This window comes from Mastomys coucha, unplaced genomic scaffold, assembly GCF_008632895.1.
Source record: "Mastomys coucha isolate ucsf_1 unplaced genomic scaffold, UCSF_Mcou_1 pScaffold14, whole genome shotgun sequence".
NCBI lineage: Eukaryota > Metazoa > Chordata > Mammalia > Rodentia > Muridae > Mastomys > Mastomys coucha.
This window is the reverse complement of record NW_022196896.1, coordinates 123348275-123362057: the sequence shown is the minus strand read 5'-3', so window position 1 is coordinate 123362057 and position 13783 is coordinate 123348275. Positions and strand designations below refer to the sequence as shown.

At 38.8% G+C, this 13783-nt stretch overlaps 1 protein-coding gene across 11 annotated transcripts in view; it reads right to left on the bottom strand.

Moving 5' to 3' along the window:
* The window catches only part of Ppip5k2 (diphosphoinositol pentakisphosphate kinase 2), a 71158-nt gene that overhangs the window by 43436 nt on the left and 13939 nt on the right, over positions 1-13783 (bottom strand). For all 11 annotated transcript variants that reach the window (XM_031368554.1, XM_031368557.1, XM_031368555.1 and 8 more), the window contains exons 5-14: positions 13649-13734; positions 12762-12916; positions 10457-10558; positions 8716-8877; positions 7577-7698; positions 5763-5864; positions 4545-4631; positions 3530-3605; positions 3296-3405; positions 2201-2286 (exon numbers count right to left, since the gene is read on the bottom strand). In XM_031368554.1, the coding sequence (XP_031224414.1) occupies positions 2201-2286; positions 3296-3405; positions 3530-3605; positions 4545-4631; positions 5763-5864; positions 7577-7698; positions 8716-8877; positions 10457-10558; positions 12762-12916; positions 13649-13734 (1088 nt within the window). The remainder of the gene's footprint in view (positions 1-2200; positions 2287-3295; positions 3406-3529; positions 3606-4544; positions 4632-5762; positions 5865-7576; positions 7699-8715; positions 8878-10456; positions 10559-12761; positions 12917-13648; positions 13735-13783) is intronic.

Sequence of the window (13783 nt, the reverse complement as noted above, 5' to 3'; positions counted from 1 at the left end):
AGTATGACGGCAAGAGAAACCAGTGGGTGGAGAGCATACCTGACCCAGACACCTGAAAGTCACACGGCGTTAGCAACTTTGAAAAACTAACCTGATGCAGCAAATTCAAATTCCTCTCAAGGAAACTTTTCCCATGTACAAAATCATTTCAAATATGGAATAGTTGTCTTCAAGAGACATGTAAGATACAGATGAGTCCTACCTCTAACACACACACACACACACACACACACACACACACACACGTTCTATACTAAAAATTCAAAGTTGTATAAATAGAGTCTAGAGCTTTATGGATAAAGGGCACAGCCTCTATTATTAATACCATGTATGAAAGATCTGCTCCAAACCTGCCTGGTTATCTTTCTGGACTTTATGCTACTAGGAGACCAAACTTATCTAGGTAAATACTGGCTTTAAATTAGTCCTGGGGAGTTTAAAAAATAAGAAAATTCATTTTTTACTTAAAATTGAAAAGAAAAACCCAAACCCTATTTTTCTCAGATTACTTGTAGGCAAATGTGAGATGGTAGGCCTCATGGGGAGGGAAGGGCGGTTGATACACGACAAGGTTAGAGGACAGTAAGGGAACAGCAGGATACAAGAGACCTGATGGGAAATGGGGCTCCTTAATTAGGGAGGTGGGCAATTATATCACAGGGTATCTGAACTGCCAGTCATCCCACTAACTATTCACACATACCATCTCTCCCCAAAAGCTATCATGCACGTAACTCCAGGTAAAATGCATATAAAGAAACATATATCTTTACGGAACTTTTCTCATCTGGACTGATGGTTGCTCCCTCCAAGAGCCAAAGACCACCTAAGGAAAGTCTCAGTATCAGATATGAGAAGCCCTCTTTTGATCAGTTGGCCAAGACTGTCTGTCAGATTCCCAAAACATGGAGTCTATTGTTGTCGCCTGTGCTTACCTCTCCAAGGACGGGTTACCGCTAAGACAGCATGACCTTTACATGCAGGGCCTAGAGACTACTAGGCTGGACCTGACCTGAAAGACCCATCCTTAGGAACTAGCTTTCATGATACAAAAAGGTCATGCAAGCGTCCAGAGAGTGAGGCCACCAACAGTCCAACCAGGCATGACACCGGCGACCACATCAGTGGGTGGCAATAACCCTAAGGACGCAGTTACGGCCACAATAACCCTAAGGGTGCAGTAGTAGCATGCATACCTTGGTGGTAACCAACAGCCCTCTAATTGTACCTAAGGCCTGCTCAACCTGAGGGATAACATGCCTAGTACTAGAAACACAGCTAAGTATTCTGTGCTGATGACACCATGGGTAATGACTCCACTGCAACCACTAATTTATGAACAAGCATAAACCCCAGCAACAATCTACAAACATTTGTCCTTATACCCACAGATTAAGTGCAGTCCTCACCCACAATCAAGTAATCTCTTCTTTTCGGAAGATGGCGGCCACTACAGAAAACCACACCAACCAAAACGCATAGTTGTGGAGCCCAGTTCCCAAAATAAGTTCTCAAAACACTCCTACACCTAAGAGAACACAGTAGAAGAGGAGGCAGAGAGACTGTCAGAGCTAGAGGCCAGGGAAGTCTGCGGTGGAGCTGTGTATCCTAGTAACTACAGAAGCCACACCTACAAAGTCTCATTAACATGACTGTCCAAATCTAAGCTGAACAGTGCTGACATGAAGACACCGCAAGCTGGACACGAGAGAGCCCAGAAGGCCTCAAAGCACTACGGGCAACTAAGCAGAGCTGGGGATGGGGAGGGCGCCCTCCAAGGAAGAGCACACCAACTGGTTGTCCAGCGCCAAGTGGTCAGCCCTGAAAACATGCACGTAAGTAACATTATATGTACCGGACAGTATATTTAGTGAGAAAAGGGGCCATGAATTTGAAGGAGAGTAGAGAGGGGTATTTTGGAGGATGAATTTGAAGGAGAGTAGAGAGGGGTATTTATTTTGGAGGATTTGGAGGGAGGGGAGAAAATGTAACTAAATCATAATCTCAAAAGTAAACAAAAAGTCTCTTTATTAAAAGCATAGCAGCATAGTTAACAAAATACTAATTTTAGTTGTCGTTTTTTTTTTTTTTAAGCAGCACACCAATCCCAAAGCCTACTGAACAGAAAATGATCCAAGTTGCTATTATAGTATAAGTTACTCCAGACACATAATTGCAATGGGGATTAAAAACGATATACCTTCCTCCTCACTGGACGTTTTTGGACAACCATGAGGGAGATAGGTCAATTGGACCTTACGGTTTATTCCCGAAAAATGACCATACCTGAAAAATAAAATGCCAATTAGTTCGTAAAATATTAATGAGGTATTGACTGAATTCCTCAAGAAAAACTAAGATATACAGATAAAAACTAGTTTTCTTCTACTGCCTTGGTGGGTTCTTCAAAAATAACTTAGCAAAAATAAGTCAGTAATAGTAGCTCACCATTTATTAACTGTTTGATAGAGTTAGACAATTCTGAAAACACACTGTGCAGGTAGACACAGATATACATGTGGGCTGGAGCACAGGCATAAGTGCTGGGAGAAGTTGTCCTCTGAGCAGGGCTTGCTGCCTGCATTCATCAACTCCCAAAAGCCATGGATACCAGTACAAGATGAAGCCAGATTAAATTCTGGTGTGTAAGTAAATGAGTGTGTACTTGTGTGTGCGCGTGTGTATATTCTGCAGGCCCCACCATCGCTGGAGCTATTGCGAGATGATGGCTTCTGGGGACAGAGAAATCATTCTTCCTGCAGAATACGATCATGGCTAGGTCTCACAGTCTCCTGTGGATACCCCAAACCCATGCACACAGAGCCGGCACTACTTGGCTTTCACAAAGTATCACACAGCTAGGAGGAAGTTGTTTTGGTGGAGGGGAAATGAGAAACAGCTATGATAACACTTATTGTATGTACATAGGAAATCCTTAAAAATAAAAGGAAAAAGTCTTAAGGCAAAGTACAATTTAAGTATCATTACAGGCTTTAAGAACAGAAGTGGTTACCCATGAAAACCCCATGTAAACCTCAAAACAGAAATCCTGATGGGTATCAATTTTTGCATGAACATGTCAAAATTGTTTAGCTAAGCAGGGTTGAATCTCAACCTCAGTTAGCTGTGGGATCATCATTCTAAGTATTCATGACGGTCCAAGTACAGGGCTGAGTTCTTTCTCCTCACTGAAATTGATAGTTGAAACTAAACCAATAATTCAGTATTATATATTTTGTCACATAGTCCAGCAGAAGAATTGTATCGTAAAAAAGAGAGGCAAAGAGGTACTCACATCTCTAACACGGTCTTCAGTTGTTCAAGTTTTGACTTGTTTTCTTCGATTTCAGAGTCATTATTTTGCCCCAGCTCCATAAGAAGCTGCCGTGCAATATCTAGGACTTCCTATGTAAGTTAATATAAAAAGTTTAAATTTTTATATAGTTTCACCATAAAAAAATTAAACTCAACATACATTTAAAAAAAAAACAAATAAACAACAAAAACCCCAACAACAACAAAAACTTGCCTGCAATTGTTTTGGCTTCTTGAGCTTTAACTTCCCTGATTTATATCCATCACACTTTTCAAACAGATCAAAAAACCTTGTAAAAGGATAGAAGACAGTTAGTCATTTGCAATAACTAGTATTATCGCTATGAAGCTGGGCATGTTGTCCACACCTATAATCATGGCATTCAGAAAGCTGAACCAGGAGGATCGTGAGTTCAAGGTCAGCCTGGGCAACAGTAAGACTTTCTTAAAAAGATGAAAACAGCAAACAAAAGCCCTCACCAAATAGTCAGCCAAATAAAATAAGAGATATGGGATAAAGCCTATGCATATATATAAGGATGGCGTTTCCTCTTTTAACTCAACCTTGGGTTTTCTCCACCTTGGCTCCCTGACAAGGAATCTTGTTACACATTTCCCAGTAGGCATCTATCTCCTTGGCTCAGGCGATCTTCCTGCTTCCACCTCTGAAACACAAGTACACGTGTGTCGTGGTGCCCGCTCCACTTAGCATCTGCTCCTCTTTTCCTGGTATCACTCAATGCAGGCCTGAACCACATCAAACCAACACCCACTAGAGTACTTTCAAAATCTGTGTACAACATAAGCAGCATCCCATCTGTAGTCAATGCATCATCGGGTGTCGGTACATACTTAATGGCTCAGGTTTCCATATCAAACACTGAACAGAAATAATAGAACCTTTCTTTCTACAGATTTGCTTCTGGAATGCTGAGATGTTGTTTCTCACAGAACCATGTAAAACACCAAGAAACTAAGAGTAAGTGGACTATATCTATTTATGATGATGAATGAAGGGCAGATAGACTGACAGTTATAGATAACACCCACAATATATTTTAGACACTAACACACCCAGTACTTTAATGAGTTTGTACACATTCAGTGGTTCAAATATTTTCACGATTAAAACAATAGAAAGTAAAACTACTGCGATCCATCACTCAGAAGAGCTGAGGCTGGCAGAAGTCTCAAACCCCACACAAGGAGAGCATTTGCCTCACACTCACTTTTGATGCCTCACTTCCATTTTCATTTTCTGTTTCGGTGTTCGATCCCCATGTCGTATCACAGCTATGACACACCGAAGTTCCATCCTGAAGTGACAATAAATAAATAAATAAATAAATAAATAAATAAATAAATAAGTAACCTCTGGTCTCAATTCCCTAACATCAAAGGTTTCTTTTGACTTAATTTTGGAAGACCAAATCCTATATCAGATTAGGAAGCCAGAGTTTCATTATTCATTAAACATCTGCCCTGAAGAATTATCAGCACAGACTCCATTAAATCAAAGCAAAACTCAACTGCTACATGATGGATTACATTATGATCTCTATGCTTATATCTTGTCATCTAAGAAAAAATTATTATAATTCAACTTAAAATGTGTTTTGCAGTATGTTAGAGTGGAGATCTATCATTCTAATTTTTTTTTTAAAAGATTTATTTATTTATTTTATATATGTGAGTACACTGTCACTTTCTTCAGATATACCAGAAGAGGGCACCAGATCCTATTACAGATGATTGTGAGCCACCATGTGGTTGCTGGGAATTGAACTCAGGACCTTTGGAAGAGCAGTCAGTGCTCTTAACTGCTGAGTCATCTCTCCAGCCCCCTCATTTCAATTTTCAAAGTGCAAACCACTGAACACATCCCTGAAAGACATTAACAGTCCAAAAATAGTCTATGCTGAATTAATTTGAAAATGCTGCCCCAAAATTATTCTTAAGTATCTACTACCTACCTACCTAAGTACATTTTCCTCCCAATTAGGGTTTTCCAGAATACTGAAACATGGTAATTTTTTTCTGTAAGTGTGTGACACTTACATGAAGCACTCAGTCACTAACGTGAGTGATTTCCCTAGCCGAATGCTGTCAAACCCTCTGGCAATATTGTTCTGCTTTACTTACCTAAGATATGCCTAGACAGAGACAAAGCTGCCTGATGCTACAACCTGTGTAATGCTCCCAAGGGCATCCCATCCACTCATGGTTCTATACTTGCTCAAGCATGGTTCTGGATCTTAATGTAATAGTCTGAGCTTTAGTATACCCTTGTAAAAACACATCCATTCCTTCATCTTCAAACTGAATCATATGAAAATACATGTAGTAAATAATAGTCATTCAGAAATAATTTTTTTTACCATAATAAGACAGACTAATGTGGAAAGCCTAAGGAATTTCTGAATAAAAACTCAATAATTGAAACTTACATAGTTCCAGAGGTAGTTGGTACAATCGGAATATCTTCAGCTTCTAATGGTATTGACCAGGGGATATGAAACTGTGGCGCAAGCTCCCGCATTACGATATTGCTTTAAGACCAAAAGGATTATTAAAAATTAGTTAATCCAAAGACAGATGTAGGTATTTAATTATGCTATGATAGAGAACCATTAAGAATGTAAGTCAAAGGCTGGGCAGTGGTGGCACATGCCTTTAATCCCGGCATTTGGGAGGCAGAGACAGGCGGATTTCTGAGTTTGAGGCCAGCCTGGTCTACAGAGTGAGTTCCAGGACAGCCAGAGCTACACAGAGAAATCCTGTCTCAAACAAACAAACAAACAAAAAACAAAAAAAGAATGTAAGTCAAACTATCAAATGGTTATATTAATCTGACTATGTTATAATTACATTATGATCAAATGGATCCTGATCATTTACCTGATCATTAAAACGTAGATATCTCTAAATTGAACAATTAACAAAATGCCATATATTTGTGATTAATTTACCCAATTTGAAAATAAAACATGTTGCTTTAATCACATTTCCAGTAAGATGCTCTTTGTATTGTGTGTCTGTTAAACACCTACTATGCTATCTGTCTTTGTCTGTGTGAGGGACTGGGCCCAGAAGCCAGAGGAGGGTGCAGAGGACTCCTTCACTGACCTCGATCTCTGACAAACTTATTCTAAATACGGCCATTTCTAATAAGCCATTACTATATTTGATTAATAGGAAGAACACTGAAAGATGTTTAAATAATTGATTTGAGGGCTGAGAGACTTCTTAGTTGGTAAAGTGCTTACCTTGCAAATATGAAAACCTGAGTTTTAACCATACAATGCTGAGTTTAAAAAAAAAAAAAGGCACGCATGGTTGTGTATATTTTTGGAATCCTAGTGCTGGAGACCCTATCTCAGGAACAAGTGCGTTGTATCTAAGAATGACGCATCAGGTCGGGCTTGCACCACAAGCTTACTGCACACACATGAACACCCTCGGAGACACATCCACCTCTGCCCAGTGCACACAAACTCACTCGCCCTCTTTTCCTCTCTCCTCCTCCTCTCCTTGTTCCCACTTCTCTTCTCTCTTTCCTCATCTCATTCTCTCATACATATTATTTTACTTTTCTTCTGTCTTAGCATGTATTCATGCTAAAATAAGACATCCGTACCTTTGATTCCTCTCTATTGAAAAGCTTGTGCCTTTGAAACTCAGTACAACAGCTGACTAACGACCTTATGCAACTTTGTCATATATGCTTATGCCATATATGGTTATGCCATATATTACTTTTCTCAAAAGGAATAATAAAGTCTTGCTTTATTAATTCTCAAAGTCAAATGATATATAAAAAACGGTATTTCTACACATAATATTTTCTTTTCCACTTGTTTGATTATCTTATTAGAACAGCAAATAACCCACACATAGAAAAGTCAGGGAAAACAATCCTAAATTTCAAATTTTTCTCTATGACTCAAGTATCTTATTATAAATGTTTATTTTATAACATTAAGTAGGTTAATAAAACACTTCAAATACAATTACATAGAAAAAATTGGAGGAATATTGTATCTAATAATCCTATGTTACAGCAAAATCCCTGATGTGAAATTCTTAGTAATATGTTATTAATTAAGCTGTCCCTATAACCTAAAGCACAATGCAGCCTGCACTTAGAATCTGGCACAGTTTAAGGGTATCTTATCAATATGGAACATTGCCCTAGAGAGATCAAAAAGCTCCCATGGCTAACATGTGCACACAGGAGGAAAGTACAGTGGTAAATGCTTACCCAAGAATTTTTGCACAGTCATCATAGTACTTCATGGAATTTTTCACAAAACTGAAGCCATTGACATCACACACATAGGACTGTCCATTGGCACGTAACAAATCAAAGCCACAAACTGTTTGCTATTTAAGACAAGGTAGAAATTTTAAGGCATCATTGGAACTACTATGATTCCGTATCCTAATTTCTTAAGAACATTATATATATCAATGTTTGCATCAAAAGAGGAATGCAGGGTATGAATAACCATAACCTTAAGTGCACTGTACACACATTGTGCATTCCATATGATTATTCCCTTATCATGAATAATATTACCAAGTACAATAAAACAGTTTATAAGAATGCATTACAACTTTTTCACAGATTATTATTCTTTACACAAAATTATTACGAAGTAGTTCTTTTATTAATAACCATTAATATACTTAGCTTATGTTATGTTAAGATGCAGCTTCATTAAATGCAGGCTGCATTACATCCACTTGAATATTTACTATTTACTAGTAATTAGATAAAGTCGTAGTATAGAGAGAGGACAGTCAAACACAAGAAGCAAGGAGGTTTCTTTAAATCTATTGTTCACAGGAACAAGTTTTGCTATGTATTAGGCCAAAGGATAAAACAATAAGGATCATTTTTATTCAAATAGGTTTTTTAATCTATTTCATGAAAGTAAAAAGTACTTATCACCAATTTAAAAAAAAAAAGAACATTCTACACACTACTACTATGTATGTAAGTACTGGTATTATCTGTAACTTTACGTTTTGAATAAATGAACAAGGTTTATTACTTTTCTATAAAACAGAAAGAATATGCTGGAAATGAGGAACGTGATGTTAGCCTCACAGGACTGTCTGCATATTTACATATGAGCTCGCATATAGTAACTATGTCCTTAGCTTTCCTAAGTCCAATAGTGTCTAGCACCCAAAGGAAAGCTTAGAATACATGGGTCTGCAGGCACCCAAAGGAAAGCTTAGAATACACGGGTCTGCACACACAGAAGGAAAGCTTAGAATACACAAGTCTGCACGCATGCATAGAAGGAAAGCTTAGAATCCACGGGTCTGCACGCACCTAAAGGAAAGCTTAGAGTACATGGGTCTGCAGGTATGACTCGCATGGCTTCTTACCTTAAAAGCAAGGCAGACTTTCCATGCAATCAGCTTCTCCCGCGCATTGAGAATGACGGGGTATCTTACTTCTTTCCCTTCGCTGTCTCGTTCGACCTTGCCATCGAGAGCTGGAGATTTTCGCGCTTCAGCATGTGCATAGTCTGGACCCACGGTATAAACCTTTGGTAAAATTTAAATATATATAGTACATATAACCAGAAAACAATAAATTCAAAGAAAAAATTCTATTTAAAATAGTTCAAATGCCAGACTATTAATAAACATACCTTTCTATTTTATATACCTGGATTTTCAATATACCAGAAAAGTTGATACATAATGACTTAGCATAATAAGACTTTATTCTCTGTACAAAAGTACAAAACTGAGCATTATGTACTAAGACTGTAAAAATACAATTCTTAGACATAGAAGAAATGTCTACATGACTTTTTAACGGGTGTGAAATTCCTCCTGTAGGAGAATAAGGAAAGGCATTCTACAGAGGTAATAAATAAAAAGAACAGAGAAATGAAGCAACAAGGCATTCTGGGACAGGAAAGGAATTCAACTCTAGTATGTACTGTATGGAATGGCATTTGTTGGAATTAAGTGCATGTATGGCAGTTTTATGAACATGGATGTCATCCTGTGGCCAATGAGAATCTACCAACAATTTTTAAAAGGCAAGTTCAAGATGAGATTGATAAGTTTAGAAAGAGCAGCCTCACCAAGAAAGGCTGGCTGGGAAAAGGCAAGCTTCATCAGTTAGCACGGGCAAAGGTATTCTATCTATACCACATCACCATTACCAGAGCCACACATCACTGACGTGAACCACTGTCTGGAAAGTGGCAGCTACTAGGGTGCTCAGTCTGATACTTCCTCTGAGTTAGCATTTAAATATCATCATGTTTTTAAAACATGACCTTTATAACATTCACTAAAATTGGCCATCACTGTAATACCGGGTAGTTTACTGCTAAGCATGTAAGAACACTGCTCTTGGGCTTCCAACTGTCAGTGATGCCTACCATGAAAAACAGAACAAGAATTCTGGACTAATGAGAACTTAGTGTAGAATGCTTGCCTACCTCACATAAGGGCCTACATCCTATCCCTAGTACCAATAGTAACAACACTGAAAAAAGGCAGAAGCTAAACAGTCACCTTTCTCTAAAATAAATGGTAATCTCAAATATAAACTAGCACGATATGCTCTCTATGGTTTATATGGTCTTATGATAGCTGAACGCTTGAGTTTTCAATCCGATGAAGGTGATGCCTCAATGAGTTACTTCCAGTTGAAATTATCCTCCTTTTTTCATCTTCTTTCTGCTTCTCCTGGCTCAGTGACAATACAGTATCATCTTCTCTCAGGAGTTGGACAGCAGCAGTCAGATGTAGCGTTTGCCAGCCGGGTAATTACAAGTGAGAGGCAACCACGTCCTGCATGCAGTGCACATGCATCTAAGCTACAACGGTCACGAGGTTTCATTTATCCAATGTATTTGCAACCTAGAGTAACTTTTCTTCCCTCCCTCCCTTCCTTCCATTCCTGAAACTGGATATATAGCAAAGGGTTGCCTCAAACTCAATCCTCCTGCCTCACACCTGAGAACTGAGACTGCAGGACACACTACCATACCAAACTAACAGTGTTTGAAGATAGCACAGTGTTTGTCAGGACATGACTGAGTATCAGTCCAGGAACATCTATCCTTTATCCCACCATCCCATAATCCTAAACACATCCTACCTTAACATCAGTACCATCTGTAGGCATAAACTCTTCATATATATATGACCCTGTTTTTCGAACGTTGCTCTCTGGGGAATACACACTGCTTCTACTGCCAATCTACAGAGGAAAAGATATATTCGTTAACAAAATCAGGGTGGTATCCTCATTTTTATAATACATCTAAGATGTAACCTTTACTTACTATCTACTGTAGACATTCTTAATTATATAATATATTATATATTAATATATATAATTATATAATATAATAATAACTTTAATTCATGACAATTTAACAGTACTTAAATTTGGCAGTATATATTCTCTGCTATAGTTGTTATTTAAACATAACATAAAAAGCATAAAATATAAGGAAAAAAAAGTGATGTTTCTAGGAGACTGAAAAGAATCCTCAGTGCTTAAAAGGACCGGCGGCTTTTCCAGAGGATACAAGCTCCCAGCACCCATGTCAGGCAGCTAACAATTACCTGTGAGTTCCGGGAACCTAATGCCCTCCTCTGGCCTCCCTCAAATATATGTAACACATGCACACACACACACACACACACACACACACACACACACAAAACAGTTGAGTCTGTTTATAGAGTTTCCACTATATAAACATTTCACTTTATAGTTCTATGTCTAGGTTGTTTGCCAAGTTTCTTCCATAATGCAATACTACTGTTTTAAACATTCTTAAGACGGAAACAGGCCACATTTGTGGTTGTTTCTAAGAACCTGCTAGGAGATTCATGTTTATTCATATCTGTACTTAGACAGATACTGCCAAATCTTCTAGAAACTATGTGATCTGAGTCTCACAGAAAAATACAGAAAAGACCTAGCTGGCCGGAATTTCAGAAAAGACCTAGCTGGCTGGAATCTCCTAGTCTTACTTAGATGTGGTGTTTTTACTTTCTAATATTTGCCACTATGATGGATATTTAAAAGGCAATATATTCTGTTTTAAGATATATTTCTATTTTACATGTCCTGGTGTTTTGCCTGCTTGTATGTAAATGTACCACATGTATATAGTACCTGTGGAGGCCAGGAGGAGGCGCCAAATCCCCTAGCCTGGCGTCACACGCCTGTGAGCTCCCTCTGAGTACCATGCTCTTATGCTGCACAGCAGCAGTCAGATGGAGGGGTTTTTTTACCAATCAAGTAATTATAAGTGAAAGTAAACATATTCTGCTTGCAGTACACCATACAACTAAGCTATGATGTTCATGACATTAGTACATGCATTCTCAACTTTTTCTTCCCTTTTTTTTTTCTTTTGAGATAAAACCTACTAGGGTTCTTTGAAAGAGCAAATGCTTTAACTACTGAGCCATTTTCTAGTTCTCTGCTTATCTTTAACATACAAAACCGTGACTATTATGAGCGCATCTTGGTCTTGATACATTGCTGCTAATGCATTTTATATTAGGGTTATTTCCCAACTACACAATTTAAAAGAAAATCCTTTTTATTCCAAAAAGCAATAATCATTATATTTCAGATCTGATTTGCATTAATTTTATTATAGGTCCAATTAAGTATATACTTACACATGTGAAAATTACCAATATTACTTTTGTGTGAACTGGAAATTTCTCCATTTAATTTCTACAAAAAGAAACTTATCTTTAAGTCCATCTGTAGTCTGACAGAAACTTGTGTTTCTGTCAAGTGAGAGACTGCAGACACATCCAGCAGCTTTCTTTGTATTCTGAAGGCAGGAATTTGATGCCACCACTCTCTGTGGTAGCAGGGTGGGAAATGTTCCTCACAGACTCAGGTACTGAACACTTGCTGCCCATTGGTGTCGCTGCTTTGTAGTGTAAGGGTTGTAGGCTGGCTGGAGGACATGCCTCCCTGGGGTGGGCTCTGAGACGAGAAAGCCTCAGGCAGGCCATTCCAGTCAGAGCTCTACTGCAAGCTTGCTGTTAGAGATATGAGCTCTCAGCTCTGTTCTGTGACCGCAGCCATGCCTGAAGCTTGGCCTCTCCTACCATAATAGACTCTTAAGGCTCTGGAACCCTAAGTTTGCTTGAAACATAGTTCAAATAAAGTTTTCCTTCCTTCCTTCCTTCCTGCCTTCCCTCTCTCCCTCCCTCCATCTAGAAGTAGCTTTTGCTGTGGTGTTTTATCACAGTGACAGAAAAGTACACATTGTATCGGCATTACTGCAGTTTCACCAGTTTCCTCTAGACAAAGACAGTTCAGTATCTCACCTAGTTTATTAAGAGCCTAATAACCTCTAACACGTTTTAATAAAATGTATCGAAGAATGAAGACTATTCACAGGAAGATTTCAAAGGCTTACCTTCCTGAAAAGTCTCTGGCTTCCACCTCCAGCGGATGTTGGATAATAAATGTAAACATTGTGGTCTTCTGCACTGACCGGCTTTTCCACAAATGGCTTTTGGAAAACTTCCCCATTCACTTCTACATGATCTTCTCCTTCAATCAGGTTGCATTCTAAACACAAAGCAGAATCACCAGAAAAGTCAGATGCTGTTATACCACCCACATAGTATCATTGTAAGAGCAAAACTAAAATGAACTTTTCAAGCTTCTAGTAAAACCATGCTAAGCCTTAGCAGAGTAAATTAATCAGAGCCGAGGCAGCACAGCAGCAGAGTTAACAACAGCCTGAAGAGCATGCGTGAGGCCCGGGCTCATCCTCACTACCTCAAGGAAAAATGCATAGCCTGAAACAAAGGACGAGAGGCCACTGCTGACTGCACAGAGTAAGAATTAGCCTTCCCCAGGGGTGAGCTTCATAAACGATTATCCAGTACCAAATGGTCAGCCCTCAGATCATACGTATACAACCATACGTACAAAAACCAGGAGGGTAGCTCCTATAATACTCCTTAGCCAGTTAACTCATAGTGTCTTATTTCCTTTGTTTTCTGAGACGGGGTTCTCACAATGTGAAGCCCAGCCTGGCCCAGAACTAAATACATACCGACTCTGATGTTGAATTCCCTATCAATCTGTCTCAACCTTCTGAGTACTGTGCGTTACAGGCATGCACCACGACAGTCCCACAAATGTTTAATTCATTAAAAAAAAAAAACAAAAAAAAACCCAAAAAACTATTAAATAGATTATCATGAATTCTTAAATTCTTTACACTTATTGTAGGGCCGTGACAAAGAGTATGTCAAGAACCAAAAGGAGGGCTGCGGGGCGGAGTTCTCTGACCTTTCGGGTTATTTGGATCACGGTTCAGGATTGCATACCGAGGAAGCAGGATGCCTTCAGCTTGAAGAATGCTATAAACGTCTCTTCTAAAGAAACAGAGAAACATCCTTAGTGCTCGGCTCTCTATTCCCCAAT